At 36.3% G+C, this 15,815-nt stretch overlaps 1 protein-coding gene across 1 annotated transcript in view; it reads left to right on the forward strand.

Annotated features, from left to right (window-relative positions):
* The window catches only part of USH2A (usherin), a 798,713-nt gene that overhangs the window by 129,569 nt on the left and 653,329 nt on the right, over nt 1-15,815 (forward strand). The window contains exons 9-10 of the mRNA XM_016938662.4: nt 333-528; nt 3,326-3,456. Coding sequence (XP_016794151.3) covers nt 333-528; nt 3,326-3,456 — 327 coding nt within the window. The remainder of the gene's footprint in view (nt 1-332; nt 529-3,325; nt 3,457-15,815) is intronic.

A 15,815-nucleotide genomic window follows, 5' to 3' on the forward strand; every position in this document is an offset into this window, starting at 1 on the left:
GATGTGATGATTACGCATTGTATGTCTTTTTCAAAACATCCCATGTAGCCTATAAATACATACACCTACTATGTATCCACAAAAATTAAAAATTAGGAAAAAAAAAGATCATTTTCCATGGTTCAAGCTTGCATGGTCACTTTTACAATTCCACCCTACCATGCCCGTAAATATGCTATTTCTGACTTATGAAATATTTTTCAAATAAAATCATTGCTGACTTTTAACTCACTGATATGTGCTTTACTTCTGGTGAAAGGCCTAACATAGCAATAAAATGAAAGAAAATCACAGCTTTATTTTCTTTACTGTTCTGATATTTTTTGTTCTAGTGTGATCGCTGCTTGCCTCTTTATAATGACAAGCCTTTCCGCCAAGGTGATCAAGTTTACGCTTTCAATTGTAAACCTTGTCAATGCAACAGCCATTCCAAAAGCTGCCATTACAACATCTCTGTAGACCTATTTCCTTTTGAGCACTTCAGAGGGGGAGGAGGAGTTTGTGATGATTGTGAGCATAACACTACAGGTAAGTAGCAAATAAATTCCTGAGTTGGTTTGGAGGCCTGTGTGCTTCTATCTACAAAGCATATTATTTTAAATTATGTTATTGCTATCTTATTTAAGGATGTACTTTCATACCTTTAAGTTTGAAAATCAAAGCTAGTTCACCAAATCTTCCTATTTCCAAATCACTAGGTAGTTTTCAGAAATAGCACTCTAGTCTTAAACTATATCTTTTCAGGAAAAGGATTTTGTTGTTGTTTTGTTTTGTGTTGTTTTGTTTTGTTTTGTTTTGTTTTTTAAAGAGTTCACACCATTTGACTAAACTACAACCATATTTAGAATAACTCAGGAATGCTTACTTTGAACACATATCCTTAAAATAAGTTTCCTTTTGTCCCCTTTATTGTCCTTTATGTCTGGATTCTCATGTGGAGATTGCATTCATTCAGATTTGGCATGGACACTAGTAGTCTGAGAATACTCTTTTTGAAAACACTAATTAAATGGAGATGATGATAATCAAAGTCCTGTTCTAAAACTACAAAGCCTTTGACTAGTCATTGAAAAATACTAGTGATTGAAATATACCATCCTTTTTTTGAAAGGCAAGAAATGGCCAACATCTGAATTTGTAAAATGTAATAGCATATATCTGATGGGTTTCAAAGTGATATTCTTAAGCATGAATCCATTTATCGGCTGATTATTGATAACTTAAATATTACAAGATCTTGGGTAGGTGCTGGGGACATGAAGATGAATAAGACAATGAATTTTCTGTCTTTGGGTTATTGTATAGTGGGAAAGACAGACTATTGAAAGGAATGATTACAAAGTTGTCTAATGATTGCTAAGATAGGGCAAGGACGGTAGGAGTTAACCAGTTGAAAGATTAGGATGGTGAACTAAGGCTTACAATTAGGGAAACATTTTGTGCAGTGGCCTAGAGGAGGGAGAAACATGACACGTTTGAAAAACCAAAAGATGGGCAAACGGCTGGTGGTAAGAGATATTAGGAAGGAAGGCAGGACAATATCATAGAGGACTCTGGAGCCATGATAAAGCATTTGGCTTTTATCTAAGGTCAAGGAGATGACACTTAAGGGTTTTATATGGGAAAGGGGCATAATGAGTTACTTGTTATTAAAAGATACACCTGGTTATAAAGTAAAAAATGGATTGGAGAAGGTTAGAGTGGTTGGGGAAAACCAGTTAGTGAGATGCTGCAATAGTCCAGGTGAGAAATAATGTCAGAATACATTTCAGATGGTATGGATAGAGAGAAATGGATCCAAGAGATATTTAGGATAAAAAGATGAGTGTTTTGTGAGCAGAGTGTAGGCAAGGGAAGGAAGGAGAGCCAAGACTGATACCTAACATTACATTCTAGCTTGAGCAGTAGGCTCAACATTGGTGCCAGCCATTGAGATAGAAAATACAGGAGGATTGAGATGAGGGAGGAGATGGCAAGTTCTGTTGTAGATATGTTCACTCGGTTTCCAAGAGACATAGGAGAAACTCCTAGGGGCAGTTGGAAACACAGTTCTAAAGCTCTTTCCTTCAAGGAAATCCTCTCATGATGCTTTAGAGAAGATCAGAATCACTTATACATGTTAGTGACAACTATGCTTATCATGGTTTATAAATGTGTATTACTCCTGGTATTATTTAGTTAAGATTCCTCTTACCTCCTAGACCATAAGAGAGCTTTGTGAAAGAGATGCAATGGGTATTGTGTATTTAGTTCACTACTGTATTACACAGCACTCAGCACAGTATTTGGTACATAGTAATCATGCGATAAATATTCATTAATTGATAAATAAAAGAGAGATTTCTAGATTGGAGATATAGATTTGGGAGTCAACAGCATATGTAAATGGAAATAGTCTAGAAATAATATAAATCAATTTAATTTTTAACTAGCTCAATAGCCAATATCTATCAGAATATGAGTTTTCATATTATTGATTATTGATTATTTCTGTAGTCTTCAAATATTGGGGCAATTTCAATATTTTTTGAGCAAAGTACATCATGTTTAAAGGGGGAATTGATAGTCTTGAGCTCCACTTCAGCTTATTTCAATTATCTTATATACTAGTCACGTTCACTTTAAAAATTCCTTGTAGTTTAGGTTTTTCATTACATAATATAGCAAAGGAAATTTATAATTATAAATTATAAACTATGGGAATTACCTGATATATCTAATATGTCAGGCTATTCTAGTATTTAGTATGAAAAGTACTTGGTATCTCTAAATATAATGAATTTCTATTTCAATCTTTGAAATGAAAAAAATGGCCACTAACATAATCATTTGTTTTTAATTGTGTTAACTACAGAATAATAAATTATATTAAGAGAAGTCTCCCATTTTACAGGACTGAGTTCTAGAAAAATATTTCCAATACTACATACCTGCTTGCTTCTTACTATATAAGTATCATTTACCACATATGTAGAAATTTCTCCTGCTGTATTGTGTTTAGATACAGTGCCTGGCCCTAGACATAAAGTTTTAAGTTTAGGAACAAACTCTTTCCAAATGTATGGGCCCCTATAAAGCACAGCTTTTTAGAAGTGTGGTATTATATAACAGATGGGAGTTTAATGAAGTAAAGCACAGTTTGTAACAGGTTCATTGTTTCATATGCTCTGGATCACTAAATTGGCAGGTAGAGATGAAAGGTGCATTAAAACGGACGTTCCGAAAATTATAGAATTCCCTCAAAGGAATACAGTCTTTAATTTTGAATTATGCAGCTGATTTTAATGACTTAGAAGTCATAATGCATAACCTTTCCCTGATGCAGGAAGGAACTGTGAGCTGTGCAAGGATTACTTTTTCCGACAAGTTGGTGCAGATCCTTCAGCCATAGATGTTTGCAAACCCTGTGACTGTGATAAAGTTGGCACTGGAAATGGTAGCATTCTTTGTGATCAGGTGAGTTTTTCTGAGTATTTAAGGTAAAGGATTACTCTCTCTGCCAGAAACTTATTTGGATGTTATTTCACTAGTAGAATTGAAGACTGCATTTACCAGGAAATCCTCTATGTGCATTTGCATTTCAAAGAGATGGTTGTTCGTGTGCAACTTTTAGTATGGACATGAAATATAGCACTAGTTCGGTGGTCCTTTGCATATAAAAAGGCTTATTTTAGTTTTAATTTTACAAATGTCAAAAAATCGAAGGGTAGAGGTTCCAAGTAAATTGGGGTATATGTCTTGGAATTATTGGTGAATTAATATTAATACATGATATAAATAAACAAGAATAGTTTCTCCAAAAATTCCATAGAAGATCGTATAGCAAAAGTCACTTACACTTAGGGCCAAATGGAAATTATGATAGCCTCGCTTCTCAATTTCTTAGTCTAACTTTCCCTCTTAAAAGTACAATGGATTTTTTATAATTTTAAAACTTTCTTTTTACTTACATCACAAATATCGATGTCTAGCCTACATGCACACAGATTCTAACTAACCTCAGTTCATGTATCCTACCTCAAGCAAGAAAACAGACTTCTTATTTAAGCTGAAGTTTTTACCTGTTCTGATAATACTAATAAGTGAAAATTGTGAAAATCGGTAAAGGAGAAATTTACTTTGAAGAATCAATTCATTGATTGTATTAATTTTAAACAGTTACATATTCTGTTATGAATAAATAAGGCTAGGAGCATAAACCACAATCCAGTTATAGAATATTTGTTAAAAAGTTATATTGTGAACATAATACACACAAGACAAAATATCTTTCTCCTATAATTTTGAGAATTCATTAAAAATTGCTTTCCCAAATAAAAGACAAATATAAACCAAGACAAAATATGGATTCAAAGACCTTCAGAGTAACCATCATATGTTAATAAGGGGGCATTACATGCTTCATTAGAAAGCTGAAGAGTAGGAAAATTATTAATAAAGACAATTTCTACTATTTTTATTTTATAATATTGAAGGACTATTTTCTCAGAAAGTCATACTACAGTTTTCCATATATTAATTAGTAAACTCTGACTGTATCTTTAGATTATATTTCATTTTTACACATCCACCCTGAGTTTTCAGCATGGCTATCTTTTGCTTATCATTCAAGTATTGATATATCATATTTTGAGATATCTTTGCTGACCACCCAATTACAAAACATTCTCAAGTCTTTCGTATCATCCCATGTTACTCTCATTACAGGCTCTGTAAAATTAATTTATTTGTTTACTTTTCTTCTTCTCTCTTTCCAACATAAACAGAACAGTTTCGGTCATATAAAAAGCCCCCAATAAGTATTTGTCACATAAATGTTGAATGAATAAAGAGAGATTATCTGAGCACTGATCTTATAGTTAGATTATTATTTTAAATGGTCATTACAATAATCTGAGCATTATGTAAATTTTCACTTGCAGAACAGTTTTTCTCCCTGAAAATCTAAGGTCAAGAGCTTTGTTATATAGTATAGGAAGACTGTAAACTATAGTTTTACCTCCCAGAATCTCAGTTACGTGTCTAACCTACACGAGTTACAGTGCATCAGATTTGTCTCTCCATTTCACCATTCAGATCTACAAGAAATTGAAACCTGATTTTTCTGAACTCAAACTTCTATTTCAAGTCCATTTTATAGGGATGCTAGACAACCTTGGGTGGTTCTGTGCTTGTAAATAATTAACAACTGACTAAGAAAAAAAAAGGCCACCATAATCAATTTCAATCTACCAGTGAGATGTCACTGAACATGGAGTTCAGAAGAAATGTACTTAATCTGCTCTTATGAGCCAGTGCAGTGTACTCCAGCATACTACTGGCTCTAGATTTCTTTCTTAACATCTTATAAAGTGGAGCTAATTATTGGATGGAATTATGAAAGACTGTACCATTTATAAGCAGGATATTAGCTGTAGATAGTGTTATTTTTTAAGTTGGAGAAATTTTTCTCTATTCCTAGTTTTTCTGAGAGTGTTTTTTATGAATGGCGTTGAATTTTGTCAGCTGCTATTTCTGCATCAATTATTATGATCATGTGATCTTTTTTTCTTTAGTTTGTTAGTGAAGTAGAATACATTGGTTGCTTTTCAAATGTTGAACCAGCATTGCATCCCTGGAATAAAAACACCTTTGTGTGTGTCTTTGTGTGTTATTCTTTTCATATATTGTTAAATTTTATTTGCTAAAATTTTGCTAAGGATTTTACATGTGTATTCATAAGAAATATTGCTCTATGGTTTTGTTTTTATATATTGTGTTTGTTTCATTTTGTTATTAGGATAATACTCTCATAAAATGAATTATAAAATCTTCCTTCCTGTTGTTTTTCTATAAGAAATGCAGAACTGGTGTTAATTACTCTTTAAAGTTTACCCCATTCTCATACATAGTATTCTAGTACATAGAATACCCCATGTATTAGTCCATTTTTGTACTGCTGTGAAGAAATACCCAAGACAGAGTAAGTTGTAAAGAAAAATAGGTATTTATTTATTTATTTATTTATTTAGAGACAGAGTCTCGCTCTGTCACCCAGGTTGGAGTGCAGTGTCATGATCTCGGCTCACTGCCACCTCCACCTCTGGGGTTCAAGCTATTCTCCTGCCTCGGCCTCCTGAACAGCTGGGATTGCAGATGCTCACCACCATGCGTGGCTAATTTTTTTCTTTTTTTTGTATTTTTAGTAGAGACAGAGTTTCACCATGTTGGCTAGACTGGTGTCAAATCCCACCCACCTCAGCCTCCCAAAGTGCTAGGATTACAGGCATGAGCCACCACACCTGGCCAGAAGAATAGATTTAATGGACTTACAATTCTACATGGCTGGGAAGGCCTCACAATCATGGCTGAAAGTAAAGGAGAAGCAAAGGCATGTCTTACATGGCAGCAGGCAAGAGAGAAGTGCCGAGCGAGGAACAGGGAAAGCCCCTTTTGAAACCATCAGATTTCATGAGAACTAACTCACTATCATTAGAACAGAATGGGGGAAACTGCCCCCATGATTCAATTATCTCCACCTGGTTCCTCCCACAACACATGGGGATTATGGGAACTACAATTCAAGATGAGATTTGGGTTGGGACACAGCCAAACTCACACTTGGCCCCTCCCAAATCTCATGTTCTCACCATTCAAAACAAAATCATGCCCTTCCAACAGTCCCCCAAAGTGTTAACTCATTCCAGCATTAACTCAAAAGTTCAAGTCCAAAGTCTCATCTGAGACAAGGCATGTCCCTTCTGCCTACAAGCCTGTAAAAGCAAAAGCAAGTTAGTTACTGCCTAGATACAATAGCGGTACAGGCAATGAGTAAATACACGCATTCCAAATAGGAGAAATTGGCCAAAACAAAGGGCCTACAGTCCCCATGCAAGTCTGAAACCCAATGGGGCAGTCATTAAACCTCAAAGTTACCAAATGATCTCCTTTGACTCCATATCTCACATCCAGGGCATGCTGATGCAAGAGGTAGCTCCCACAGCCTTGGGCAGCTCGGCTCCTGTGGCTTTGCTGGGTACAGCCCTCCTTCTGGCTCCTTTCACAGGCTGGCATTGAGTGTCTGTGGCTTTTCCAGGCACACGATGCAAGGTGTTGGTGGATCTACCATTCTGAGGTCTGGAGGATGGTGGCCCCCTTCTCACAGATTCACCAGGCAGTACCCCAGTGGGGACTCTGTGTGGGGGGTCTGACCCCACATTTCCCTTCCACACTACCTTAGCAGAGGTACTTCATTCATTAGGGCTCTGCCCCTGCAGCACATCCTCTGCCTGGACATCCAGGCATTTCCATACATCCTCTGAAAGCTAGGTGGAGGTTCCCAAACCTCAATTCTTGTCTTCTGCACACCTGCAGGCCAAACACCATGTGGAAGCTGCCAAGGCTTGGAGCTGCCATTCTCTGAAGCAATAGTCTGAGCTGTATGTTGGTCCCTTTTAGCCACAGCTGGAGCAGTTGGGACACGGCACCAAGTCCCTAGACTGCACACAGTGGGGGGTCCCTGGGCCCATGGGACCATTTTTTCCTCCTAGGCCTCCAGGCCTGTGATGGGAGGGGTGATGAGACATGTCCTGGAGACACTTTCCCCCATTGTCTTGGTGATTAACATTTGGCTTCTTGTTAGTTATGCAAATTTCTGCAGCCAACTTGAATTTCTCTCCAGAAAATGTATTTTTCTTTTCTACTACATTGTCAGCCTGCAAATTTTTCAAACTTTTATGCTCTGCTTCCTCTTTAACACTTACTACTTAGACATTTCTTCCACTAGATACCCTAAATCATCTCTTTCAAGTTCAAAGCTCTGCAGATCTCCAGGGTAGGAGCAAAATGCCACCAGCCTCTTTGCATAGCAAGAATGACCTTTACTCCAGTTCCCCACAAGTTACTTATCTCCAGCTGAGACCACCTCAGCCTGGCCTTTATTGTCCATATCACTATCAGCATTTTGGTCAAAGCCATTCAACAAGTCTCCAGGAAGTTCCAAACTTTCCCACATCTTTCTGTCTTCTGAGCCCTCCAATCTCTTTCAAACTTTCCCACATTTTCCTACCTTCTTCTGAGCCCTCCCAACTGTTCCAGGCTCTGCCTGTTACCCAGTCCCAAAGTTTCTTCCACTTTTTTGGGTGTCTTTACAGCAGCGCCCCACTACCCAGTACTGATTTATTGTATTAGTCCATTCTCACTCAACTGTAAGAACAAACCTGAGACTGGGTAATTTATAAAGGAAGGACGTTAATTGACTTATAGTTCCTCAGGGCGGGGGAGGCCTCAGTAAACTTACAATCATGGCAGAAGGGGAGACAAACACATCCTTCTTCATATGGTGACAGCAAGGAGAAGTGCCAAGTGAGGGTGGGGGAAAGTTCCTTATAAAACCATCAGATCATGTGAGAACTCACTATCAGAAGAATAGGATGGGAGAAACTGCCCCTCATGATTCAATTATCTCCACCTGGTTCCTCCCATGACATATGGGGATTATGGGAACTACAATTCAAGATGAGATTTGGGTGGGGACACAGCGAACACATATTGCTCCAGTAAAACTATCTCAGATTTCTTTGGAAACAGAAATAATTTATTATTAATTCAAAATAAAATACTACATATATATGTACATATATATGTGTGTATATATGTATATATATAGAGAGAGAGACAGAGAGAGAGATACAAGGAAATGAGAGTCATATTAACATCATTAGGAATTTAATATCACTAGAAGACAGTTCAGAATTACCTTAAAATCCCAAAAGAAGACATTTTGAAGAAAAACTTGATACTGAGTTCTATCCAAGCTATGGCACCAACATGAGGTTAAGATTCTTTTTGTATGAGAGATGGTCAAAACATTACCATTCATAACCCCATATTAAAATATTTAATATGCAAAGTGAAAAAGGAATGTAAGACTGGGGACAACATTAAACAAAGGAAATGACAAACAATTATGATCCAAAGAAATAAATACATAAGTCAAAAAATATTTTCAAAGTATCCATTGGTCTTTATGGTCTTCAAGGATAGTTTCCTTACATACATGTTTAGTAATTCAATTTTATTTAAGATCAAATCACAATTTTTTGTGATTTGAGAGAAACAAATAACAAGTAGAGGGCTAAAAATACTATATCCAAATATTTCAGTGAGAAACTGGATGCTTTTTTCCTGAGATCAAAAGCAAGATAACAATATCCCCTAACATTGTACTGAAAGTTCTAGCCAAGAAAATGAAATAAAAGACATTGAGATTGGAAAAAGAGAAGTTATTTGTATTTGCATATGGCATTATCTTATAGATAGAAAATCCTAAGGAATTAATTCAAAAGTATTAAAACTAATAAATTCAGGCTGGGCGCAGTGGCTCATGCCTGTAATCCCAGCACTTTGGGAAGCCGAGGCAGGTGGATCACGAGGTCAGCAGATGGAGACCATCGTGGCTAACATGGTGAAACCCCATCTCTATTAAAAATACAAAAACAAAATTAGCTGGGCATGGTGGTGGGTGCCTGTAGTCCCAGCTACTGGGGAGGCTGAGGTGGGAGAATGGTGTGAACCTGGGAGGTGGAGCTTGCAGTGAGCTGAGATCACGCCACTGCACTCCAGCCTGGGCGACAGAACGAGACTACATCTAAGAACAACAACAACAGAAAAAAACCTAATAAATTCAGCAAGGTTGCAGAGTACAATATCAATACACAAAGATCAATTATATTTCCATATATTTGCACTGAACAATCTGAAAATAAAATTAAGAAAACTTATTTTAAAATATCACCAAAAGATTAAAATATTTAGAAAAACATTTAGTAAAAGAAGTGTAAAATTATATTCTGAAAACCATAAAACATTGCTGAAATAAAGAAGAACTAAATAAATAGAATGACACCCAATGCTCATGTATCAGAAGACTTAATATTATTAAATTAACAACACTCTCCAATGGATCTACAGATTTTTTGTAATCTTTGTTAAATGCCCACCTTACTTCTTTGCAGACATTGACCAGATGATCCTAAAGTTTATATGAAATTCATGGGACTCAAAAATGTCCAAGATAACCTTATAAAAGAAGAGTTGGAAAACTCACCCTTCCCAATTTCAAAATTTACTATAATCAAGACAGCATGGTACTGGGATAAAGATAGACATAGAGACATATTCACTGAAATAGAATTGAGAGTTTAGAAATAAGCCCTCATATTTATAGTCAATTGATTTTTGACAACAGTGCCAAGACAGTTCAGTGGAGAAAGTGTAGTCGTTTTAACAAATGGTCCTGGGACAATTGTGTTTTTATATGCAAAAGAATGAAGTTGGACTCCTACCCCACCTCACATATAAACAAATTAATTCAAATTAAACAAAATATTGAATATAAAAGCTAAAATTATAAAATCTTGAGAAGAAAATGTAGATGCAAATCTTCATGTCCTCGGATTAGCCAGCGGCTTTTTAGATATGACACCAAACGCCTAAGAAACAGAAGATTAAATGTGTAAATTGGACTTCATTAGAATTAATATTTCAAAGCACACCAACAAGAAAGTGAAATAAACAACTCAAAGAATTAGTTGCAAAGTATATAATAAATCTGTAATAATGAAGAAAATATTTGCAAAGCATATATCTGATATGCTTGTCTAGTATATATGAAGAACATGAAGTGAATAATCAAAAGACAAATAACTCAATTTTAAAATGGGCAAATAATCTGAATAGATATTTCTCTAAGGAAGATATAAAATTACCAGCAAGCACATAAAAAGATTTTTGACATTAGTCATCAGGGAAATGCAAATCAAAACTACTGGGCAAGCCCACTTCCCAACCAGTGGGATGACTGCAACTCAAAAAAAAAAAAAAAAAAAAAAAAAACAGACAAAAACAAAAGTTGGTGAGGATGTGGAGAAATTGGAGTCTTCTCATAGACTGCCTATGAGAATGTAAAATGTGCACCGACTTTGGAAAATGGCTTGGTGTTTCTCAAAATATTAAAGATGGAATTACCATATGACCCAGAAGTTTCACTCCTCTGTATGTATCATATATCCTCATAAAATCTTATTGGTGAATGTCAATGCCACATTGTTTATAATAGTCAGAATGTCCATCAACTGCTGAATGAATAAATAAAATGTAGTATAATCACACAATGGAATATTATTTTACATTAAAAAGAAAGAAATTACTGGTACCTGCTACAAAATGTACTCAAGTCTCAGAAATTAGAGTAGGGGAAGGAAGACGGACGAAGAAGAGAGAAAGCTTGTTTTGTTTTGTTTCCAAGTGCAAAAATCTGTTTTAAAAATATATGGAAGGAAAGACATGCTTTAAAATGTTACCTTTTTTGGTTTTAAAAACACTTTTCCTTTTATATAAACTTTTTTCTTTTTCCAAATCTGCTTTATTTATAACTTTTATAGTCAGAAAAAAAGGAGAATTTTCATTCAACCTGATATATAGCCAGAGAGAATTACACATAAGAATAGGAATGTAAATAAGAATGATAGAACTGTTTTCTGACTTTAAACCCCCACATTGTTTATCTTTAAATCACATTCATGTATTATCTTAATTTTTATTATTTTCTCATGCTCCAAGTATAGAGACAAAGTTTATGGAGTATCATTACATGTGGAGATATTGTGTCAAGTCTACCTTACCTAAATAATGTTATAAAAGATTTCAAAAAATGTTTCCAGACATTGTCAATAGGATAACAGAACACACACTAAAAAAGTTGTCAACAGTGTCAGAATTATAAGCTGCAAAATTGAATTCAAGGACATTTTAAAAATTCATGCAATTTCAATCCTTAATAATATTAGGGAGCACACAAGGAAATTGGGCAGTAGTTCAAGTCTCATTTTGTTATAATAACTTAGGAATGAAGCCAGCCCCAAATGGCCTGAGTGACTGTGTCGTGCGCTCTATGTTCTGGAAGGGAACTTTCCCTTTGGCACTTGTCATTTGAAACTCAATCCAATCTCATAAGATATGGCATGTTTGCCTTATTCTTCCATAAGAAATGTTGTTGTAATTCTTCCTTATGTGAATGCCAAAATCTTGAGAGGGGCATAAAGTAATGCTCTGAGTCACTGAATCCTAAAAATACTGATGCCACAGTCAAGACAGAGAGAACATCTAAAGCACAGTACTAATATTAATAGGAGAGAGGAAAATGAAGAGTAATAATGATTATTGAGGAATAACTAACATGGAATCCTTGGATCCCTTGGGTTACTATATGAGTGTATAGTTTATGTCTGTATAAATTGAGTAGGATACAATTTATGTCTGTGTCATACAACTGTAAGTCTGTGTATTTTTCCTTTTTTTTTCTTTTGTCTGTATTTTTGAGGGTGAGAGCTTTCAGTACTTTCATCAGATCCAAAAGGGATACATGAACCAAAAAAGATGATAATTACTTCACCATGGAAAAGAAGTCTATCTTATGAACAGGCTGGGTTATTAGTTCAGGTACATATTATGTGAGTTTTTCAGGATACCACTGCACTTCCTTCTTGTTTGCTTGAACTTAATGCATGAATTACTTGACATGCATCCTGAGTTGGAGGTTAACTGTCCTTTTCCATTTCCTCATCTAGTGCGACTTAAGTTCAGATCAATCAAATAGAGTCCCAGGCCTAGATGATGCCTCTTCTGTACTTTGACATATCTGGAGAAGGGTCTGTGAATCCGCACCTAAAGTGCATACATCTAGAGATCTCAGTCTGATCCTGACCCAAGGTGGGAGTGAGCCGCTTGTCTCCATTCTTTCCCTCCACTGACCCCACTCCTCCACATATTTTCTGGTAGCCCCAGAGTCCCTGCTATAGCCACCTCCACAGGTGATGGTGATAAGGTAGGGAGACCGGTGAAAGTCCCTAACATAAGTCCCTAGCATATGGCCTGACTCATGTAGAATGCATTCAAGAAATATTGTCTGAGTGCTTTCTTGCTTGGGACTTTTTTCATCCCTGCTACCTTCTCTCCCGTTTACTTTGCTTGTTATTGGGTTGAGCTGAGGAAGCCATGGGGGTTCAGCCACTGTAGTCAAGATGGTGGTCGTCAGCTAGGGTAGTCCTCAAACTTTTAATGCACATGTGACTATCCTAGGTATCTTTTTAAAAGACAGATTCTCATTCAGGAAGTTTGGGGTTGGGGCTCAGATTTTACATGTGTAAAAGTTCCCAGATGATACAATTGCCGCCTGTCTGTGAACCACTTTTTGATAACCAAGGAGTTAGAACACTGTCTATCAAAGATATGTAGACCAAAGAAGTTGAATGTAGATGGGGGTAGGGGAGTTGTGAGTGCGTACTCACGAGCACATGTATACTCTTGGTCAGTTGTGGGTTTACTTTGCTCCATCCTCTGAATCCCATCTTAAAAGCAAGGGTTTTCCAAGTCATCCAAATTAAGTTAGGCTTGAATTGTGCCCTGGGCTCTACCTTTAAAATTAGAGTATATCACCTAATAGCCATTTTTAAAAGGAAATAAAAACAACAAATAAGGGAATTAAAAAGTTGTGTGAAAACCAAAAATATAGTTGTAATTATATAAAAAGAGAGAATAGCAGATTGTAATGCTCAATAAAGCATCAATAGGTTACTGCAATAGCAACAGAACAGAAATAAATGATTAAGAGATATTTAAAAATAGATTAATAAGAAAGGAAACTGAGGTTGAAATGAATTAGACGAAATGGAAAGGCATCAGTGAAGGAAGCATTTCTAGGTCTGACCTATGGAAGATGGAATAATAAGGAACAGAGACCCTACTCATGAAAATTGATTGTTCTGGTGAAGTGATAATTTTCAAAACAATACATTTAAAATTTGAACAGAATATACTTTCTCTGCATAATGTACCATTTTTCTGCAGTTCATTAATGGTTTCTCTTCTGTTCAGAATTAGGTATTTGTCATTAATTACCATAACATGTCCAAAAGTCATCAGGTGAACTTCCCTGAAGTATATTCTTATATTTTGTATGACTCAAATATTAAAGTGTACAAATAGAAAAAATAAGTATTGCATAAGTTTCCTTAGCTTATGAGAAACCTGACCATGAATAGTATGATCCACGGATATTGGATGTATACATTGAGGTGGTGAAGGATGTGAAAAGAGGAGAGATTTCCCAGAGCTTCAGTAGAGACAGAAAGGTCTTGGCACAAGCCACGTGGTCTCTCCTTCAGAGAATTAGGGAAGTTTAGTAGTAATATTTCTCATACAGCTGGTAAATTGAGTAATATCTCATTATTCTGAGATTGTAGAGGATGAGATTCACAAAGACAGGAACAAAGGTCCTGGGGTATAAATGGGAAAAGAAGGGAAAAATTAATCTTAGCTGGATAGGAAGGTTAGTATTGAGGGAGTTATCCAAGAATCAAGGTTGTGACAAACTGCCTGAAAGTAAAAATAGATGGAGTTGTAACTGAGATGAGGTCTTAGCCTCCAGTTTATGTTGAGTTCCACATGTTTGAATACATCTGACATCTTTTTGGGAACAAGCTCATCACAAGGGCCCAGGTATACAAAATTGGCCAAATACCAATACCTCAGGCATTTAAGGCTAGATTCAATAGCCCTAAATAGCCATAATAGCACTAGCAGAAGCATTAGGTAGTGACTGGATATTGGAAGAACTGATTTAACTAGTAAGTGCAAGATAATGTGATACAAGGCCCATTGCCTTGCTACCAATAGCAATGTAGTTAGAATAGGCTAAACAGATGTAACAACCCTCCAAATATCTAGTGGCCAAAACAATATACAGGCTCATTTGTTGCTCATATAACCTCTCCAAGACAGCTGTTCCTACCTCCTTGTTGGATCTTCTCTTTGTGACAATTCAGGGACACATGCTCCTTCCATTGCCTGGATATGCCTTTAACTAGGGAAGGAAAAGACAATGTGGAAAACAACTTCCACTTTTAAAATGCTTTGGTCCAAAAGAGGTGTGTGTCGCTTCTGCTATCATTGCCATTGATGATAGCTAGTCACATTGCTAACTAGTTATATAGAAGGCTGAAGACATGTAGTCTCTAGCTGAGTAACCACTTTGCAGCTACATTTGTGTACTACTGAAGACTAGGGAGAGTGAGTCTTGATGGGGAGCATGTCATCTCTGCTTAATACTCATGCAACAGAAGGTAGCCCAAGAGTGAAAGGGGCATTCTCTTCTTTTCTACACACAGAACAGGATAACTTCTGTTTAATGAGGACCTCTGAGAATAGAGTACCCCATGAGCATCTCAGGGGTGCCAAGCCATTAATATTGGTGGGACTACCTGCTTGGAGGTGGACCCTGTAATATTGGTAGATGCACCTGTGAAAACACATATCATAGCAGCATGTATCAGCAAGAGAGAATTGGATATAGGAGGAGAAACAGCTTGTGTGCAAGGTTAAAAGATTTGTTCATGAGCACATGTGAGAGAGAAGCCCCAGGAACAAGGAAATGAGAAAACAATTACTGCCTCCTACATGTTCCCAGAGGAGGGGGCTGGGAGAGCAATTAAGCATAAAGAGCATTAATTGCATAGAAGATGCTGAGGGATGATACATTTGAAAGCAATTTCAAAATATGAGTATTTTAAGACTTTTAGCAAGAATAGACACCATAGGCTGTATATAGTTTCCTAGAGTTATGATTAAAGGATGAAAACAACTCTTGTTTAGATATGTAGGTAGGTAAGTAGGTAGATATAGATAGATATGAGAATAGTAAGTTTGTTTAAACAAATTATTCATTACATCATAGTGACCCTTAGTGCTTTTTGATGATACTGACTGATATGGTTTGG

Source organism: Pan troglodytes, chromosome 1 (genome assembly GCF_028858775.2).
Source record: "Pan troglodytes isolate AG18354 chromosome 1, NHGRI_mPanTro3-v2.0_pri, whole genome shotgun sequence".
NCBI lineage: Eukaryota > Metazoa > Chordata > Mammalia > Primates > Hominidae > Pan > Pan troglodytes.